General features: G+C 38.5%; 1 protein-coding gene across 1 annotated transcript in view; it reads right to left on the bottom strand.

The window, feature by feature from the left end:
• SUCLG2 (succinate-CoA ligase GDP-forming subunit beta) overlaps window positions 1-22,569 on the bottom strand; it is a 293,276-nt gene that overhangs the window by 20,275 nt on the left and 250,432 nt on the right. Inside the window, exon 10 of the mRNA XM_068981830.1 lies at window positions 3,619-3,739. Within this exon, the coding sequence (XP_068837931.1) occupies window positions 3,619-3,739 (121 nt within the window). The remainder of the gene's footprint in view (window positions 1-3,618; window positions 3,740-22,569) is intronic.

The following is a 22,569-nucleotide window of genomic DNA, read 5'->3' as shown; positions in this document are numbered from 1 at the left end:
TCTATCTGGCAAATTTGCTCGGGTTTTAGATTCTACCTAATACTGTAAATTCTGGCTACTAACTTAATTGTCCCACTCAGTTCTTTTCATCCATAATATGCTGCTACAAATACACTGCTTTCTCCAGGAAAGCCTACTGATCTACTCGGGTTCTGGCTTTCAGTTTCTGCTACTGTTATGATCCAAGTACCAACTCCCAAATATGTAACAGATCTGACAACTTGCTTCTGGTCCTTTACAAATTTCCTCCTTCTTCCTTCTTTTCAAAGACTCAAAGCTTAGTTATTTCTACGTTCAGCTTGAAAATCTTCCTTTCATAACATATCACTGCTAATTTATATCTGTAAATGTACTATAATTACAGTAGTCAATATTGAGTAAGTTTTTTTTAAAAAAGGATATGCCATATTCAATATTCTATGATAAACCATAAGGAAAAGAATATGAAAAAGTACATATATATAGTAAAAATTAACACAACATTCTAAATCAACTACACTTCAGAAAACAAAATACAAGGTATGATAATGAACGTGGGCTGAGCTACAACAGGCTTAACTTAAAGAACACACGCTTTAGTCCCTTAGCATAAAGAGCACAGAGCCTGGTTTGTATCTGGTTGTCTTTATGGATAATACGATCACCAAATTTCTGTATTTTGTTATCTATGATCAGAGCCAAGACAGCAAACTATGACGATGAAATGAAGGGACTGGCAGAAAATGTCACCCTCCACATTTGTAGGCTACATATATTTGGGGCCCAGTATCCTCTTCAAGCTTATCTTCAGTTCCCCATGAGATGGTGGACATCCTTAACTGTTATTCACTCAGTCATGTCCAACTCTTTGTGACCCCATGTACTGTAGCCCACCCTCCAGGATCCTCTGTCCACGGGATTTTCCAGGCAAGAATACTGGAGTGGATTGCCATTAGGTATGAACATTTCCAAAAGCCAGGCTGGTGATTTTGTGAGATGCCCCAAAAGCTACTGCTATTAATATAGAAGCAGATTTTCTTAGGGCAAACAATGGTTTATGTTATATATATATATATATTAGCTTGCACTGTTAATTTTACTTTTTATTTTATTTCCCCAGTTATCTAGTAACTGACATAATTTCTTATAGGTCTAAGCACACTCCTTAATGTCTAAAGCTCAATGGCTTACACACAGTACTTATAATATTACTTAATTAATTTAAAAACCACAAGCATATACCTTGGTAATGTTTTAATTTAAAAGATACAAATCTAAAAAAGAAAAAAATACAAATCCGATGGTCTAACAGACTTAAGACATTTCAAACCCTGAATTGCTCATGGAGACCTGCTCCCCTTTAAGAATACATGAAGAGCTGACTTTTAGAATCTGAGGCTCACTGATCATTTTGACCCTGAAAACAGTTTGAGACCAACATTTTAATCAGAGTTATAAATACACTGATGAACACACTAATTACCTGATGAATTTTCACTGCAGCCTTGCCAATCACTTCAATCATTATCCTTTCACTGAAATTATTTTTATTGGGACCAACCATGTCACATTTACATTTGTAAGAACTTTTAATTCAATTATATGTTTTAATGTCCATATTAAACTTTGCCAACTGGAGCCCCTGCTATTTTCATTTTTCCTTTGTGATCATTATTTCTGTCAAGTCCATATGGTGTATATCTAAGTCTGTGAGCTAGAGAATCTCAAGGAGGTAGAAGGTAAGAGAAGAAAGAGACACAAAGAAAGAAGCAAGCAGAGAAAAATGGACTGCAGCTGTTCTGGAGGTTAGACTTCAAAAGAAAACAGTGCTACACAGTCAGTGTCAAAATATCCCTGGACTTTATCTTGAGAAGAAGGTCTCTAAGGAACTATAGTACCAGAATGGTGAATGGACAAATTAAACTGTCCCCAAAATGATACTACTGGAGTCTGCTTGATCATTGTAATGTGAATTTGCTGACGATGTGGATGGGACTTTTGCATAGTTTTCACATCAAACTGATTTGTTTCTGCTTCTCCACTATAGTGTTCCTCAAAGTGTAGCTTACAGAACCCTGGGCAAGGTCCGTGATGTAAGAACTATTTTTAAAGTAGTAGTAATAATAATAATACTTCTCTGTTGGCATCTGCCCTGATGAAGCAAAAGTAACTGTACATAAAACTGCTGGCATGTTAGTAAGGATCAAGCAGCTCTGATGTGTACTAGTATTCATTTTATTTTTCACCACCTCACATTCACAAAGAAAACTTTCCACTTTCAAGTAAGAATGTCCTTAATGAAAAAAAAATAAGTTTCAACCCTTGAATACACATCTTTCTAATACTCTGTGTGATCAAATGGGCAGTATACAAAAAGCACTCAGCTGTATACAGAACTACGATGAAAAGCATGTTATAATTGTTTCAGTAGCAAGCTAAAACCCCACTCTTCCATGGAATATTATTTTTTCTTGGAATAACAAAGAACATAATACACTCGTTCAGTCTTATATATCTGGTAGACACTGTCCCCAAAATGGATGAATTAAGACTGTTACTGCAAGGAAAACAGTTTACCATTCTATGGATACTGAGAAAAATTTGTATTTTCAAATGAAAATTAGAATTCTGGAAAATTTGCATCCACCGCTTTGACAACTTCTCAATACTAAGAAGCTTCACTGATAATGGTGTGATATTAACAGATGTGAATTTTTTGATACTGTATGTTGAAATGTGCTAACCTTTGGAAGATCTGCACAATCCAAAATTTTCCAAATGATCAATAAGTCACACATGTGTAAAATCTACTTACTGTCTAAGACAGACCAATGGATTTTAATATAACAGAGGATAAAAAGTGCATTGAAATAGTTTCAGATTCTTCATTAAAACTAATCTTTAATAAAGAAACTATTACTTATAGGTTTTAGTGTAGTAACAAGGATTAATGTTCAGAATTATACAAAATGATATTAAGAACTGCTCACTTTTCCAGATATATGACTCTATGAGGCCAGATTTTATTCATATACTTTTATCAAAATAACATATTACAAAAGTTCTGATACAGAAGCAATTATTAAGCTAGATATTAAAGGGATTTGTAAAACCATAAAGCGATACTGCTATTACTAAAATTTAAAAGACATAGTTATTCTTTATAACTATAGTATATATAGTTATATAAAATATATAATATAAAAATTAAATTATTACTTAAAAATAAGTACTTAAAAATTTCCAAGTAGTTATTTTCATTACCAAATTAATTTATTAATCAATTAAGTATTAGATGAAAAAGTTTGAGAACCTCTGCTGTCTCATGATGAAAAATTCTTGGAGCAGCATTTCTCAGAGTGTTTTCCCCAGAACACCAACTCATGATATGATTCATAATAAAAGGGTTCCACTCTGGAATATGTTTGGAAAATTTGGAGACTTATAACATACGTTCTTCTTGGAGAGCTGCAAACCAGATTAGAAGTTCAGAGAGGTACTGGTGTACTGCATTTGTGTCACCTTATGTAACCCAGTGTTTCCTTATGTTGTCTCAGGAAGTCTGTGAATGCAGAACATGCTGGTCACCTGATCCTGAAGAAGGATGTCCTGGCACTGTGGACATCTGTGGTAACTTACCTTCCAGCCGGACCACCAGTGGCACCTTGAGTTCCAGCTCTCGGCAGGCTTTGGTGATCCCATTGGCAATGATGGCACAGTTGACAATTCCACCAAAAATATTGACTAGGATGGCTTCAACCTGAAATCAAAATAGGAAGGTGCTCATCAAAATGCTGACAGTCAGCATTCCCTCAAGTAACTAGCTAATTAACAAAGATAATTAAAATAATCCTGTCTTAAAAAAAAAAAAGAACACAATAAAAGGACCAAGATGTTAAGAAAGTTAAAATTTAGAACTTAATTAATAAATATCACTAAATAACATTACCATATTAACCCAAATTATCTTATCAATCACTTCTCTGAATTCAAAACGAATAAGCCACTTATTTCTTATATACTGTCTTCTGCTTTGTCTTATATTGCTGTCTGGTAATGTTATATTATAAGTAGTGTCATTTAAAATTTCATGTACTTCAAGCAACTCCTGCAGCTCAATTCCAGGAAAAATAAACGACCCAATCAAAAAAATTGGCCAAAGAACTAAACAGACATTTCTCCAAAGAAGACATACAGATGGCTAACAAACACATGAAAAGATGCTCAACATCACTCATTATCAGAGAAATGCAAATCAAAACCACAATGAGGTACCATTTCACGCCAGTCAGAATGGCTGCGATCCAAAAGTCTACAAGCAATAAATGCTGGAGACGGTGTGGAGAGAAGGGAACCTTCTTACACAGTTGGTGGGAACGCAAACTAGCACAGCCACTATGGAGAACAGTGTGGAGATCCCTCAAAAAACTGGAAATAGAACTGCCTTATGACCCAGCAATCCCACTGCTGGGCATACTCACGAAGGAAACCAGAATTGAAAGAGACACGTGTACCCCAATGTTCATTGCAGCACTGTTTATAATAGCCAGGACATGGAAGCAACCTAGATGTCCATCAGCAGATGAATGGATAAGAAAGCTGTGGTACATATACACAATGGAGTATTACTCAGCCATTAAAAAGAATACATTTGAATCAGTTCTAACGAGGTGGATGAAACTGGAGCTGATTATACAGAGTGAAGTAAGCCAGAAAGAAAAACACCAATACAGTATACTAATGCATATATATGGAATTTAGAAAGATGTAACGACGATAACCCTGTATACAAGATAGCAAAAGAGACACACATGTATCGAACAGTCTTTTGGACTCTGTGGGAGAGGGAGAGGGTGGGATGATTTGGGAGAATGGCATTGAAACATGTATAATATCACATATGAAACGAATCACCAGTCCAGGTTTGATGCGTGATACTGGATGCTTGGGGCTGGTGCACTGGGACGACCCAGAGGGATGGTACGGGGAGGGAGGAGGGTGGGGGGTTCAGGATGGGGAACACATGTATACCTGTGACGGATTCATGTTTTGTACAGCAAAACTAATACAATATTGTAAAGTAATTAACCTCTAATTAAAATAAATAAATTTATATATAAAAAAATTCATGTACTTGTATCTTTTCCCTTTATAGTTTATACTTGAATTTTTACCTGTCATGGTACCTTTTAAAACTAGTGACATTATTTGTTTTAATAGGTAAAAATTCAAATTTTTCTATGCCTCCTTAATATTTCTTTGATAAGCCAGAAGTATATATTAATACTTAAAATTCATATGTAGCTTAATAATCTTAGATAATGAATGACCTTTTTAATTAAAAACAGACCCTCCCAATAAAGAGATACAAGTTTACACTACATGCTACTGACTAGAATTTTTCTGAAATGTAAATTTAAACTCATCATGTTAACCTGTTTGTACATATTCCATATTCAAAGTCACGTGGGGCCCCCCCAAAAAAACTGTACTTGCCCTGACTTGATAAATAGGTTTAAGAAAATCCTGTATAATTAACATGAAGAATGAGATAATGAAGAGAATTCATTACCTAGATTAATTGATAACACCCACAGATCATGGCTATTCATCAAGCTGGAGGCATCAAAATTCCAACAATGGAGTGACAATTAAATTCTGCCACACTAATTGCGAAGCATATATGTGTGTGCTGCACGCCATTTTTAAATTACATTTATTCCAATATGCTGAATTAACTACACAAAACATATGAGAAAAGAACACCTCACATTTGTTCAGCACTCAACTGCTTTAAAAGTGCCATTACATGAACTTTCATTTTTAATTTTGATACTCGCAGTGTGTATAGTAAGTACAGTGAGGATTAACCCTCTATACCAGATAAAGCCATTCAGAAAACCCACACAATTTGTCCCAATGTTACACAGCTAACGAGCAGCAGAGGTGAGGCTCCAAGTCAGCTTCTGGATGGCCTGTGGATACTTCATTCATGCCAGCTCCTAGAGCTAGAATCTTGGGCAAGGGACATACACTACCTTGAATATGGCTTTCTCACCTATAAAATGGGAATAATAGTACCTAGTCCATAAAGTTACTGAAAGGCCTAAATGAGATAAGACACATGACATGCTTATTACATGCCTATAAGGTACTTTATGGGACCTCCGGGGTGGCTCAGTGGTTAAAAATCCACCTGTGGTACTAGAAACACAGAAGACCCAGGTTCAATCCCTAGGTTGGGAAGATCCCCTGGAGGAGGGCACGGCAACCCACTCCACTATTCTTGCCTGCAGAATCCCCTGTACAGGAGCCTGGCGGGCTACAGTCTATAGGGTCACAATGAGTCAGTCATGAAGCGACTGGGCATGCAAGGTACTTTATGGATATTTATACATTCATTTACTGACATAAGCAATGGTGAAAGTGGACAGGTTACCCAGACAGCATGTACAAGAAGGAAACCTTTCAGCAGACTGCAGCTATGTTGAATTTGAATGTGATAGAAAAATGAACTTATTAAAGTTCAGCAAAAAGGTAATGTTTTAAGAATAAAATAAATGAGCAATATTTTTCAAACCAATTAAGAGATTGGGGCTACTCCCAAAAAAGAAATCTCCCATTACTATTCACAGCAGGCTGACTGGTAAGCAGAAGTTTGCTTTCTAATGATGGCTATTAAATGCTGTTAGTATTGAGGCTTGGTACAGCAGTAGTTTCCAAATAGCTGTGGGATGGAGAGAAGTTTGCCAGAACAATGGAAGAAAAATACACTTAAGAGCAATAATGACTCCACAGGGTCCAAGAGAGAAACTCAGGAACAGCTGAGGCTTACTCAGTTTCTGTACAAGAACTAAGCTTTCTAGAAAAGCACACACTGGCCCATGTACATCTCTGCCATTGTCCAACTTGTACATTCTTTAAGGATGAATTCAGATGTCAACAAATTCTCAGTGAAGCTTTCCTCTATCATCAAGTTATGGTGAATTATTCTGTTTAATCCATCTAAAACCGTATAATCATTCTAAAGAGTAGTCACACCACATACCACGAACATACGTAAAGTCACCCACATTGGCAGGAGTGGGGGACTAGAGGCAGGAAGATGCCTCTGGCCCTGTGATTCAGTTCTACTCAGTAGATATGTACCCTGGAGTCAGTATCAGATATGAGCTGTGACACTGCTATTGCCTCATACAGTATAAGTTCCTTTGAATCTCTTACATCAGTCTCTCATTGTGTTTACTTAGCATCTGACAAATAAAAACAGATATTCTTCATAAAACAACTTGTACCTAAAAGTGAGTCAACCACTTCAACCAGTATGGAACCCTCAGAAAAGTCCTCTTTTCGAAAGGTGGGGGAATAGGTGGCTTGTTAGGTGTGCTGAAAGAAGAATAGCTGTTCTCAAGTGTAGTAAATCCACCCCACATCTCCATGCACTAGGCACAACACTCAGGGCAGGCCACCTCCGTGCTCCTCTACAACAGGAGTTTTTTTTGTGTGTGTGTGTTTTTTTTTAATAAGGATCTAATGTGATCCATGACATAGTGCAATCACCTAATAAATAATAGTTTAAAGACTGGAATAAATTAATTTCAATAGACACTTAACAGTCATCTCCCTTATATCAGACACAACAGAGTTAAGTCCTTGGGATATGGAGATGAGTAATGTGTCATCACTGTACTCAAAGAACAAAGAGGAGTTTGAGAGTCAGACTAGTAAACTGTCAACTGCAGTCCTGCCTCCATAGTCTCATGGAGCTAAGACCAGGGCACCACCAGTGGTGCAGACTATTGTAGCAAGAGGGGCCTTTTGGAAGCTGTGATGTTCCAGGTGACAAAGAAAAAGAGAGAGCGGCAACTCAGGTAACAGAGGGCAGCCAGGATGAAGGAAGAGCTGTTATGCAACCTGGTTCACTTAGGACCTATAGGCTGAATGCGGAAATAACCTGAGAAAATGCAGGTGAGGTAGACTGGAAGGCACCAGAGGCCAGGGATGGGAACTTGGCTCTTTTGGCTTATTCCTTTCTTTCCCAGAGCTAGATGAAGACAAGCCTTGAAAGTCTTCCTTGGGGTGAAAAGGGGAGTGATGGAAAAGAGAGAAGTGTGAATATGTGAGCAAATGTGAGATGAGAAATATAGAGCAACTATGTGGGAGCATGAGAGACACTAAGAAAGACAACCAGTGAGAGAGAGAGCATGACAGAATGTGTATGTGAGAGAAAGAGTATGAGTGATACTAACAAAGCAGTTAATATTTTTATAAGAAGAACAGCAAGACACAGAAATGAACAGGCCGCTTAGCTCAGGGACACAGGGTTGTTTGGGAAACATGGTGTACCATGGGCACCACGATGAAATCACCACAAGGGTGACGGAAAGACCCCACACCACCAGAGATGACGTGGTTGTCTCCTCCTACAAACTAATTTTCTGTAGTCAAGCACTTTAATGGAAATCTGATTTAAGCTTTCACTTTGGGCTGATTTATACTATAATCTGCAATCTCAAACTGAGAATGAAATTAAGACAGTCTGAAAATGAAAGCCTTGTGACATCATCATTATTATTATTCGGCATTTATAAAGCATGTCAAATCTGCAATGTGTGCCTCACGTGTTCATTTATTATTATAACCCCTAACTGCTGCTCCATGACAATACCAACAGAAACTTTTACTAGTCTTTTTTCCTCTCTGGCAAAGGGAATGTTTTTAAAAGTTGGCACTAGGCCTTTTCATGAATTCAAAACTCTCCCCAAGATTCCTAAGTGCTTTCAGAAGTAGGCTTTTCTAAATTCTCGGGTGAGGATTACAAGGGTTGCTATTTACTGTTTCATAAAAGTAAAGATCATCTAGTGAGAAGGTTATGGTGTCAGATCAACTGCACAGGTCCCTGGACCACAGACAGCCACTCCCAATGAGGGGTCTGTAGCAGCTGTTGGCTGCTGTGCAGGTGGCCAGGAAGTGCAAATGCAGGTTTTTCAAATGTTTGCATGTGTTTGGCTTTGCAAAATACACTCCAGCTGCAGATTTCAATCCACAATTAAATGTAAAGAATGAACTTCAAAAGAAGAAAAGCTACAGCTTTGGCATTTAACAAGTTCTCAACCTGAAACAAACAAAATTTACAAATAAAACCCTTTTGGGGGGATGTAATCACTTTGAGAATTGAACACTGGGGCTTCCCTGGTGGCTCAGTGGTGAAGAACCTGCCTGCCAACACAGGAGATGCAGGTTCAATCCCTGGGTCAGGAAGATCCCCTGGAGAAGGAAATGGCAACCCAGTGCAGTGTTTCTGCCTAGGAAATCTCATAGACAGAGAAGCCTGGTGGGCTACCATCCATGGGATTGCGGAAGGGTAGGACTCGACTTGGCGACTAAACAACAATGAACACTAGGTAATCTCAATCAGATAAGTTCTCACACAGAAATTCTTTGACATAATTTTAGGTAAGTCCTATCCTTTAGAATGTGCCCTCATAGGCAGATAACAGCAAAAGGTAATGTACAGTATATACAGATCAGTTCACTTCAGTCGCTCAGTCTTGTTTGACTCTTTGTGACCCCATGCACTGCAGCACGCCAGGCTTCCTTGTCCATCACCAAATCCCACAGCTTGCTCAAACTCATGTCCATCGAGTCGGTGATGCCATCCAACCTCTCTGTTGGTGATGCCATCCAACCTCCTCTGTTGTCCCCTTCTCCTCCTGCAATCTTTCCCAGCATCAGGGTCTTTTCTAATCAGTCAGTTCTTTGCATCTGGTAGCCAAAGTATTGGAGTTTCAGCTTCAGCATCAGTCCTTCCAATGAAAGTTCAGGACTGATCTCCCTTAGGATTGACTGGTTTAAAAGCATAGGGTAAATTTCAGGGGAATTGTGAACTCTTTGCAACTATTTATAAAATTTTGTTAGAATGGACACTTTCCCCAGGAAAATGTTCAAAATCTTTAAGAATCAAAATGTTAATAATAATCTCAAATACAGCAATAGTTAACGTTTACTAAGTATTTAAGGGCTTCCCTGGTGCCTCAGTGCAAAGAATCCAACTGCCAATGCAGGAGATGCAGGTTTGATCCTTGGCTTGGGAAGATCCCCTGGAGAAGGAAATGTCAACCCATTCCAGTATTCTTGCCTGGGAAATCCCATGCACAAAGGAGTGTGGTGGGTTATAGTTCATGGGGTTTTGAAAGAGTCAGATATGATTTAGAAACCAAAACAGCAATTAGGTATTTAGGAGGTCATAGTAGGCAGTATTCTATTTTATTTATATTAATACACTAAACACATAAGTAGTATATCAGATGGATACAATTTTTATCTTCATTTTACAGATAAGAAAACTGAGAGTACCAAAGTTCTGGAGAATCACTGGAGCTGCACCTTTACTGTCAAATGTCTTTTGGAGCCAGTAAACCCATTGAGGTCCCACAATACATACTATGCTTAGTATTGTCTCATTCATTATCAGACCTGATTCTGCCATAAACATGTGAGGTAAATATTATCTATCACATTTTACATATGAGAAAAGGGAGGCTCAGAGATGTAAAGTGACTTGTACCAAATTATGCACCCAGTATGTCATCAGAAACTCCAGTTGTTTTTTCTTTAAGATTATCCCGACTCCTTTTAATGAAAGGTAAGTATTCACAGATTGCTGAATGAAAATTATATTCTTGAGAGCCTGTTCTGTGCTAGGTACTCTTTAACCAAAAAGTGTGGTTGGTAGCTAGTTTGACAAGAAAGATTTTTACACCACAGACCAGGAATATTCTACATGTATATCTTAAAGTATAAACACTGATTATCAGTCATGAAGGCGAGGCAGACTGGGTACTCTGAGATCACAGGACAGGTTCCTGTTACACACTGCATGCTGAGGGAGGGCCTCATGCAGGCAGGGAGATTTAGCACAGTATCTGAAGGACAGTCTAGAAGAGGACAGGTAGCTGAGAGAATGAGGAGTTAGTACTTCAAGACCAGAGAACACTAAGGGCAAAGGTCAAGGGGGCAGGACAGAACTTGATGCCACTGAAAAACTGAACAGAACCTGGAGGAGTCTCCAGAGGCTGGGAGTTCCAGTGTGAAGCAGTGGGAAATGAGATAGACTACAGCTGCAGGAACCAAATCAGAGTCTTACAGAGCAAATGTCATGAGTTTTGAAAGGCCTTTCATCTCCATATGTCTATGCAGACTTCAGGGAGGTTGGGAAGGGAACTATCATTATTCAGCATCCACAGTGCACTCACATTAAGTTTATAAGATGGGTTTTAGAACCTCTATTTCATGGATAGACTGAGGTTGAGAGTTTAGGGTTTCTTAGCTATTAAGCAGTCACAGTGTCAATGAGGCTCTTTCTCACCATATCACATGTAGAGCTGTCTACAACGGCTGGGTGATCTTAGGGGCACTGCTGACATACACCAGAGGTTAGCACACTTGTTCTGGTAGGAACTAGTATGGTGTGTGCACTCAGTCGTGTCTGACTCTGCGACCCCATGGACTACAGCCCACCAGGCTCCTCTGTCCATGAAATTTCCAGGAAAGAATACTGGAGTGGGCTGCCATTTTCTTATCCAGGGGATCTTCCCAAGTCAGAGATCAAACCTGCATCTCCAGCACTGGCAGGTGGATTCTTTACATACACTATGGACACCTGGGATAAGGGCTAGTTAGTAAATATTTTAGGCTTTGAGGGCCAGTCTCTGTTTCAGTTACTCAAGTCTGCTGTTGTAGCATTAAAGCAGTCCTAGACAATATGTAAATAAATAAGCAGACTACGTTTCCTCTTCCCTGGTTGCCGGGGTCCAGCCCCGGTGGATCCAGGGAAACTAGAAGGGTGAACGGCGTAGGTGAGGAAAGCTTATTTATTTAATTAGAAATATAAAATAAATTAAGAAGAAATAGTATAGTAGGAAAATTTAGTGGAGAAAAGAGGCTGAATAATTTGGTTTACGTGGAAAGCCAAAAAAACTTCAGGACAAGAAGTCTGCACCATCTACGTTAGGCCACCGGCGTCCGTTTGAATATCGGAAGGTGCCCTGCCTTGGGCTCCCTCTCTCATGGATCTCAGAAGCCAGGGCAAGTAAGTAGACATGGCGAGCCTCCACGCCCCAGATGGGAATTCAGCCAGAAAACAGAGTAAAGAGGAGACACGGGGGAAACCAGTCCAGCGATTGGCCCATCCCCTATTGTTCAGAAGGCCTTTTATACTTTTTAATTGTACATAGAGATCAATGGGTAATACAAAATTATGCAGTGTCAGCAGCCCTGACCCTTATCGAGACCAGGCTTTTTCTCTGCATACTTAGTTGTATACACAAGTCTTAGGTGATTTACATCATCTTCCAGCCAGAAGGCCAATTAACATTTTACAGCCCTTTTCTGATAAGGGTTTGTCAACCAGAAGACTTATTTATGTCAAAAATGTTGTTTGTCCCAAAGTCTGGTGCCACTCTCAGAAAACACTAAATAAAGTTACATTCTTACATAGCAAGGATACAACAATTTATAACAAGTAAAAGGAGTTTAGTGATTTATAAAGAGAAAAGTAATTAACTCAAAAGTCTAGCATTGCTAACATCAAAACTACTATATTCCTATATCCCGCAGGTGCCTAAAAGATAAAGAATATGGAGGCCTGGCAGCAGTCATTGAGTCAACAGTGAAAACCTGTCACCAATATAATTTTTAGCTCTTTAGAAAAGGCTTTGTATCTTTAAGACGCTTTAAGCTTTGTGCCTCTCGCGGTTAGGGGGCTGTAAGCAATTCACAAGTTGTATAAAGTCTGGGGGAACCTGTTAGGCAAGTCAGAGAGCCATCAGAGAGGGTTTGAGCTGAAACATTCCTTTCAAATGCAGAAGACTGAAGCCCTAAGTTAACTTTTTCCAGAGAGTGTCAGAAGAATGGAAAAGCACAGTACAATAAAATCAGGCCAACTCTGGTTTTTGGGGTACATGCTCAGGAAATTCCAGGGGGAACCCCTGAGGCCTGACCCGCCTTGCCCTCTCTGCGTGACCCTGTCATGGGTGGGATCTCCCATGCTGGCTCCCGGCACCTGGTGGCTCAAGACGGTAAAGCGTCTGTCTACAATTCGGGAGACCCGGGTTTGATCCCTGGGTCGGGAAGATATGCTGGAGAAGGAAATAGCAATCCACTCCAGTACTACTGCCTGGAAAATCCTATGAACAGGGGAGCCTGGTAGGCTACAGTCCATGGGGTTGCAAAGAGTCAGACACAACTGAGCAACTTCACTTCACTTCGCTTCACATGTTTCCATAAAACTTGATTCACAAAAAATAAGTGGGAGGCCAGATTTGGCCCACGGGTCATAGTTTGCCACCCCTTGAAAGAGACACAATTTGATTGATGGTTATTCTCAGATTCACTGCAACTACCTCTCCTTTTCTCTCTTTTTTTTTAAGATCATATTGTATTTCTCTCAGAGTGACTTTTCAGAGTTTAAGATCTCTTCCTTTGCTGTACCATTTTCTTGTTCTTATCAACAGCATTAATGCATCTAGGCTGTTCAGTTCAGTTGCTCAGTTGTGTCCGACTCTTTGTGACCCCATGAATAGCAGCACACCAGGCCTCTCTGTCCATCACCAACTCCTAGAGTTTACCCAATCTCATGTCCATCAAGTTGGTGATGCCATCTAGCCATCTCATCCTCTGTCATCCCCTTCCCCTCCTGCCCCCAATCCCTCCCAACATCAGGGTCTTTTCCAATGAGTCAACTCTTTGCATGAGGTGGCCAAAGTACTGGAGTTTCAGCTTCAGCATCAGTCCTTCCAATGAACACCCAGGACTGATCTCCTTTAGGATGGACTAGTTGGATCTCCTTGCAGTCCAAGGGACTCTCAAGAGTCTTCTCCAACACCACAATTCAAAAGCATCAATTCTTTGGCGTTCAGCTTTCTTCACAGTCCAACTCTCACATCCATACATGACCACTGGAAAAACCATAGCCTTGACTAGACGGACCTTTGTTGGCAAGGTAATGTCTCTGCTTTTTAATATGCTATCTAGGCTGTAGCAATGGCTAATTAAATAAATGTATCCACTCCAACATCAATATCACTCATATGAAACAAACCTGTACCTTTAACAAGTTCATAAAATGACCTGAATGCCTTTGTTCTTTTTCTCTTCCTAACATGGGCTAGAAGTGAACAAACAGAAGAGACTTCGGCAATAAGCCATCCAGTTTGCAACGATTATTACAGACACTTAAATACTATACTGCATTTAGAACACACTGTAGTGTATACATTAAGCATAGTAAGCACCACTACTGGGTTCCGTCTGCTTCTTCCAGTTCACACTGCTAATTCAGTCCCAGTGCAGTAGGCACTGCTGATAAAAATCAAGCAAGTGTGTTTACATTAGAGAAGATAAGGACTTTCTTTTAATCACAACTTGTTTTAATTCTGAATGTTGTTGCTCTTGTTTAAGCATCTGTTTTTCTCGAACTGTTTTTCTCTTTTTTTCTTGTTGTTTTTATTTTCCTGCTGAATTCTAATCATGTCTTCTAATCCATTGGCAGCCAAAGAAGGAAAATAAATGATGAAGGAAATTAGATGCAGCTTGGATAATTGATGTTTGTATGCCTGGCTTTAATAAAAACACTCTGCTAAATTAGAGAGGAGTCTAAATGGATTCAGTCAATAAGGAAGTGATTCAGGTGAGGCATTCAATCCTGGGATTTGTTGTAATCTTACAAATAGGCAGACAGATCAGTTCAACTGGGACGAGATCTGCCTTTTGCTGAAATCTGAGTGAGCTTCCACAGCTTGCTGTTTTACTTTTGATTTGTTCCTGAAGTTTGACATTATTTTCTTTTGTACAAAATCAAGCTCTAGGATCCTTGGGTTAAATAAAGTAAATGATTCCAAACTTATACATGACATGAGAACAACAGTATTTCTTGAGAAACGCCCACCCACTCTGCCCTTTTAGTTTCTTCTAAATCCCATGGACGGAGGACCCTGGTGAGCTACAGTCCATGGGGTCGCTAAGAGTCGGGCACAACTAAGCGACTTGACTTTCACTTTTCACTTTCATGCATTGGAGAAGGAAATGGCAGCCCACTCCAGTGTTCTTGCCTGGAGAATCCCAGGGACGGGGGAGCCTGGTGGGCTGCAGTCCATGGGGTCGCACAGAGTCGGACATGACTGAAGTGACTTAGCAGCAGTAGCAAGGAAGAAATACTATTAGTGAGTAAACAATCGGCCTGAAGAGCTCAGAATTTAAAGTAAACATTTCAATCCCAAACAACATTTCAGCATTTTTAAGTGATCAAGATAAATATCTGACCATTCTCCCACACAATTTTGGAGTATCTATCTGTTATCCCAAAACTGATAGCATGGAAATGATATTTGACGGATGAGCAATGCTTGGTTGGAAAACGAAGTTTCCCTTAAGCTTGACCTCTAAGATCACCCGGGATGAAAGAAGGAAAATGTGTCTAAATCACCATACGTGTATCCTGTGAGCTGCTCCTCACTAGGATAAGTAAAATGGTATGGAGGCTTAGCATTTATTGCATATTAATTTTCCTAGGTGCTAAAAGAGATGCACTATAACCTTCCCTGGCATGTAAATTGAGACTCAAGGAAATTAAATAAGTTGTCCAAGGGCACACAGCTATTAAGCAGTGGAGTCAGGATTTGGACCAAGTCAGTCTTACTTCAAAGTCCATGGTGTTTCCACTCCCTTCAACAGTCTTTCTATAACTAGTCACTTTCATGATTAATCAAGAATCCCAGTTCTATTTTGATCTTATTTCCAAGTTTCAAGGACAGTCTTGAGTTCTAAATTCTGGTGGCCAACTACTCCTTGCTTTCAAATCTCACTGCTCAATTAAAATGGATCAGAGTAAGATATTTTTTATAGTTTCACAGACCAGTGGTTTTGGTTCTTCACAACCCAACAAGATCCCTGTTTACTGACGAAAGAGTTGTCCAGAGTTTGTGGTTTGCAATTCCTACTTAAGACTGCAGAGGGGTCATGATGTTATTACAGTGAGTTCAAAATCCACAGTCCCTCCTGAACTGGGGTAGATATCCCTACAAGACTCCTCTGTAGACTGGTAAGCCACCCTTTTTCCCTTTCTGACCCACTGAAACTTATCCTTTTGCTAATACTATTATTTCTATTTTTATGACCAAGAATATTCTAACAGAGAATCATGCCATTAGAGACATCACTGAAGACACCGATTTTAAATATCAGACCGTGGAATGGCTGGTGGGAGGTATGGTAACTATGTTTGAGCGACTATTCAAAGTGCTGCATTGAGACTAACGATGGAGCCACATCCTGGTTTAGAGAGATCTGTGACCTATTCAGAGAGATTTCTGCTATGGCAGTGGGGGAAAGAGGCACAAGCATGTTAGAGATATGTCTCCCTAACTTTACACTTAGTTACCTAATGCATATTTTGATATTTTGATAATTAACACTTAAAGATTTAGTCTGTCAACAATGTTCTCTTTTAATGTCTTTTACTTAATACAAAGAAAATAATCAATCAGAAAACCCAATTCAGATTCAGCATGATCACTCACAATCTCATTAACTGTGCATGTTTATATATATTAATTTTTTTTAAAAAAATTGAATATGGACTTCCAGCACTACAGAGGACCAAGGCACCTTCCATTATGAATATTGGTTTAATAAGTTAAAACATACTCTCCATAATGAATCATATGAAGTTATTCTTGCTCCCAGGACAAGTACCTATTTCTTTAAGTCAAAGTGCTCTAAAGTGTGGTCTATGAAGCATTAGGCTTATGTAATGCTGCATGAAAAAACAATGGTCTGGTCAAATAGTATGAGTTCACTCTTAGGAAAACTTTAGCAGAGTATGTGTGTTCTAACTTAGAATACCCAACTTCAGTCATTTATTGCAAAAGTGTCAAAAGGCTGAAAATTTGACCCCCAGAAAACTGTCAAGGTAAGTATTTAAGAGCTAATATATTGGGGTGTTAGGTGGCATAGGAATTTAGGGTCCTTCTCCCCAAAGATGCTAATCATTGCACTATTTAGATCATATCTGCATGAATCTGCAAAACTGGAAGGCTTTTATAATTAAGAACAGCAACCATGATTACTTTGGCCAGTGCATGGGTGGGACACAAATGTTTCCCCAGTTACCAGTAAACATAGTGGTGGTGTTGAAGTCAACTATTAACAGGATTTTCAGCAGAAGGAAAAATCTAAAGATGGAAATACTGGTTGGCATTATAAGCAGGCACAGGAGACAAGTTAAAAGGACTGAAGAACACAGAGATTTGAGGGAATAGCACAGACAGACACTTTTTATCTTTTACAGAGACATTTTACAAATCCTTTTGAACTGAGAATCAGAACCATCGCCAGGATTACAAAAACCACTTGAACATTTACAATGGCAAATGTAAGGTTCTTTTTCAGAGTCCTGCATTTAAAATAGCTCTTGCAAAAACTACTATGATGTGTAATTTGGCCACAGAGCCATTTGAAACTAAAAGAAAAAGAAAAAAAAAATAAAGCAAGGAGATTTTGGTCCTATGATTTTACCATGAAGCTTCAAAAGACTTAAGGAAAGAGAGAGAGTGAGCTCACTTAAGAAATACGCTATTAAAATGGACTGTTAAGAAATATTTTGGTTACAAAACTGCCTTCCCAGCTTAACAGATAATTGCTTTCGAGGCAGGATGCTTACTGCTTATAATGCAATATCTATATTTTATTTGTAATGGAAGCTACATTGATGCAGATTAAGAATATTTATTGGCACATTCTTTCTTAGCACTATTTTGCCAATCATCTCAAACTTATGTCATGTTGATAAATGTGAATATGTATAGTCCATCATCATTAGTTGGAGAGTTAATATAGAGAACACCCATAAAATTGGCAACTTGGTGAAGGACTCATTTATTAATCTATAAACAGGATGTCTCTCTATCTACTGTTGCAACATTATCATCTCCACAGGGTAAGTATTCCTACAGAAAAGGGAAAAAATACTCCTATGGACGATTTCTTTGCTTTTATTCATGACTGACATGAATTAAATTTAAAAAAAAGTTAGCTAAGCAGACAAAGCCAAAACTTAGGACCACACAGATTCGCACTTCACACCACAGAGAAATGAAGATAAATTTAGTTAATAGCAAAACCCACTGTTTCTGTAAATAACATGTCTGTGTAAGATGAAGGTGGCATATAATGCTTCTGTGATGCCTCATACATCTGTTCAAACCTACTTGATCATTTAGTTTTCTGAAAAACAAAGAGCTGACAAACATTCTTATCAAAAACCCCTAATGAAAAAATACATGACTAGGAAAAGTAGTAACATGAGTTTCCAGTTAAGATCTCAATAAGTTACCAGGCATTTATCATACACTAAAATTCATGTTTAAATTGTTTTAAATAATATAATTTTTAAAACATATACATATGTTTCTTTTTATAACAGATCTCATCAGTACATTTGTGAAAATCAGTTTACTGCTAAGTTTCTTTGTAAGAACAAGTTTCCAATTCATTTCCTAAAATCCCACCCTTTATTCATCCAGTAAAATGACCTCCAACACCAAATCTTACACCCACAATCTTTATCTCCAAAACTTTCACTGAAGATAATATTCTTTGGCATCAAAACTTTAATCAATTCAGGCAAAACATATAAGTTAACAAAAACTCCAAAAAAGGTACCAATTAAAAATCAATATCCCATTTGAAATAGAGTTCTTCTGAAATGTCTGGGTAGGACAGGTGCCTAGTAAGATTTCAACTCAGGAAAAGAGGAAAATCTATAGAATTCAATCTATGTCAACTAGCAGCATCAGCTGTCACTGTCATCAAAAACTATGCTCTGCTGTAGACCATATTTTAAAATTGCTGATACCACTGTCTGACCTCACTGTAATCTGTTGTGTGGAAGCCTGATTTGTTTATTTAGCTGTTCAGCAAATGTCAGAATACCATGTCTGGAGCAAATTAGACACTACATTGGCAAAGCACTCCGCATAGCTTGAAAAGAAAGAAATTTAACCAAACTCTTTGCATCTCAATGTCTAATTGCAAGGTGACTTGCAATTCTTATTTTCAGTGTAATGAAAGATAAGTTCAGTAAGTCTGAACTCTCCCATCTCTGGTTAACCTTTTGTAGACCTCAGTAGATTTCTCCAGTTGTTGACAAAAGGATTCAGAATATTCTACCTGAAGCACATACTCAACAGTCACACGATGTCCCTTGGGATGTATCCAGGCTCCCACCCTGTTCCTCTGGGTCCTAGAAGGCTGACTCCAGGGGCTACATCAATGGACTCCTTTCTCTGCTGACACTGGGAAGTCTTGGCAGGAGGAGAGGGTAGTCGAGGTGTTTCTACTCATTCAGGCCCCTCCCAGAGAGGTTGTCTTGAGTGGATGGGTCCCTCCACAAAAGTCTCTGATAGTGTCAAGAAAGTCTTCATCTCAGACTTGCCCTGGGTTCTTATACTCTCTCTTATGGTTTTTGTACCCTCTATCCACACTCTCTTTCTCAATGTCTCTGTAAATTAAACTGTGAGTAGTTAATTCCTAGTAAGACTTATAAGAACATCTTATTTTGATGAATTCAGCTTGAATTTGAGAAAATCCTTTTGAGGCTGAAACTTCTAAAACTGGAAGCTTAATTTTCTTATACTTTTCCTCTATAACATCTTTCATGGACATGACTTAAACAATAAAATAATAGAAAAATATCTGAACGCTCTCAGTTTAAGCCATTTAATGAATATTTTCAAACAGTTTTTTCTCTTGCTCTTCCTGGGAGATGGCTAACACCTAGATATCTGAAATTACTGTTCATTAACTGTCTGAATCTATACTCAAGGTAAAGGCAGGAAAATGAAAACAAGCCAAAAGCTTTGTTATCTTAGGTCCCGTCCATTATAAATGACAAATGATAGCCTGCAGGTGAAAACGAACTTCTCAGCACTGAAATGACTTCATCTGGTTTATTAGCTGCAAACAAAAACTAAGGAAGACACGTCTAGAAAGTGACTTGCAATTCTTATTTTCAGCATAATGAAAGATAGGTTCAGTAAGTCTGAATCCCCATGCGGCCTCCCAGTCTGTCTAAAGGAACACAAGTGGCAGGGAGACAAACCAGAAAAGATGGTTAAAAAGTAAAAACGTAGGTCTGCAGCCTTAGCCAAAAGATAACGTTTAACTTCCCCGAAACTCCAATGGCCTAGTTTCAAGTAGTGGCTTCACATTTATTCCAAAAGTTACTTTATTTTTTTTTTATCAAGTAAATAAACTGCACCATTGAGCAATTAATAGTCAACAATAAAATGCACCCCAAGGGAGTAGGTATAGCATAGCTTTACAAAAAAGAAAAAATATATAGGGAAGGAATAGTAGTTCTCAAATCACACAAGATCCATGTAGCTTTTTAGGAAGTGAACAGTACCTGGAAAGGCCAGACATGCACGCTTATTACCCAAATCCACACAAGTTAGATAAGCATTTGCTTTCCTGATAGTGCTTGCTTTTCTCTACCCTAAACCTGTAACTACTCTTTATTCTCTGAAACATCTGAACAGAAGTCCCTTTGTGGAAGCCCACCTCACTCATCTCACACAGTCCCTCAGTGCATTTATTTTTTGAATGTGTTATTTTCCTATGTGCTCAATCCAAAGGGTAGTCTTAAATCTGGTTAACAACTATTAATGTTGTATCCAAGTGAAAGCAGCTCCTTGGATAGGCAGACACATTCTTTTAAATGCCTTGAAGTACCTCTTTTAAAATTTCTTTTTATTTTTAAGATTACTTTGAAACAAAAAAAATCACCTCCAAGTTTTCAGTCCAGAAACCCTGAGACAGTCTTTGGAGCAGCTCAAGACTAGTTAAGGTCATCTCCCATTTCTTGTGTGCCCACAGTAAGCTAACACTTCTGCTTCACAGTGTGATCAGGAAGGTTTCCTTTCACACCATGTCATCTAGTTCTCCAAAGTTATTATCAGCAAGCTGGGACAACCATAATGTCTGCCAGGCAGGTGTGAGACCAGGAATTCCAGTTCCTGTGTGTGAGAACAGGCAGGTATGAGAACAGGAGTTTTATGCTGTAGTTCCAAGTGGTTATCTTCACAGATGCACAAGGTACATAAAGTACAATCAATTTCATTATGAAATCTACTTCAAACCCCTGACAAATCTGATTGTGCTGCTTAATTGATTCTCAAAAATTATTACAATATATGGTATAGTGTTACAATAAGTTAAAGCAAGAGCAATATGAAACATAATTGTGACAGGTAACCACTAGAGGCCAGTGTAATTCAACATGGAGAAGGAATTTATAATCAATCCCTGTGGAAAACTAACATTATTTCTCCCACTTAAAAGTGGAGCTCTTATGAATTGAAGAGAAAAACGATGAAGAAAGCTTTTTTAATTCTCTGAAGAGGAAATTTCAAAGGATAAGAAAGACGAGTAAAGAAAAGATGACTCATGAAAAATTAGGCAAAGAGAATTCCTATCTCCAGAAAAAAAAATAGTATTTCTATTTAATGTTTGACATTTCACAATGTAAGCACAAATTTTCAACTTACTTGGCTTAATTGTAAGCTTTTCCATAAATGTTTCATTTGGCACTGGCATTTGAAATAACTAAAGATCTGGAATACCTAGAAAGTGCCATGGTAACCTCATTTTGAGGGCAATCATCATGCTAGCTGCCCAGACAAAGCCAAGGGTTTTGAGAAGGGGTGGAAAAACTGTACATTTCCAACTCCCTTCCCTTAAAGAATTTTATTCAGAAAAAGTACCTAATGGTTCCTTCTCAGACATGGAATAATTCACATAAATTCATCTAGTGCTCCATTCATACCGAATAATACATTTCTTAATAATGTTGCTACATGATATTTACAATACTCTTTTAGCAAGGAATTGAACCCGGCTCTCAAAACTAAAATTAGGAGTAGAAATAAGAATCTGATTGTTTAATAAAGCTTAGACAATAATGGTTGGTAAGATCCTATGTAGGAGATTTTACTTTTTAAGAGAGAAGATGGAATAGCATAACACATAATCCACAGACAAGTACTCTTCCCCTCTCCTCCAGCAGGGAAAAGCACCTTATAGAATGCGGACATGCCAAGGAGATTAATGAACCACAAAACCTCAGATGCGGACAGGACCTGAGAGGTCAGCCAACAGCAGCTTGAACATTTTCAAAGACAGGAAACTTCTACTTTGCAAGGTGGCCCATTCTACTGTCTTCTCTAAATGTTTGAAAATAATTCTTTAATCTTCATACTGAGAGAACTCATCCAACACACAACAACATGTAGCTTTGGTTCCTGAGGTCAAAATGAGAAGGCAAGATACAAGGATGAACAACTTATGATCCTGACTTCAAGGTGCTGTAAAATTCCACCCATGAGGTTCTGATCCTCATTTCTGACCCATAAGTACTGGCTCTATCAATTACAGTTCAGTTCAGTTCAGTCGCTTAGTCGTGTCTGACTCTTTGTGACCGCATGAATCACAGCACGTCAGGCCTCCCTGTCCATCATCATCTCCCAGAGATTA

This window comes from Capricornis sumatraensis, chromosome 10 (assembly GCF_032405125.1).
Source record: "Capricornis sumatraensis isolate serow.1 chromosome 10, serow.2, whole genome shotgun sequence".
NCBI lineage: Eukaryota > Metazoa > Chordata > Mammalia > Artiodactyla > Bovidae > Capricornis > Capricornis sumatraensis.
This window is presented reverse-complemented; position numbering and strand designations above follow the sequence as displayed.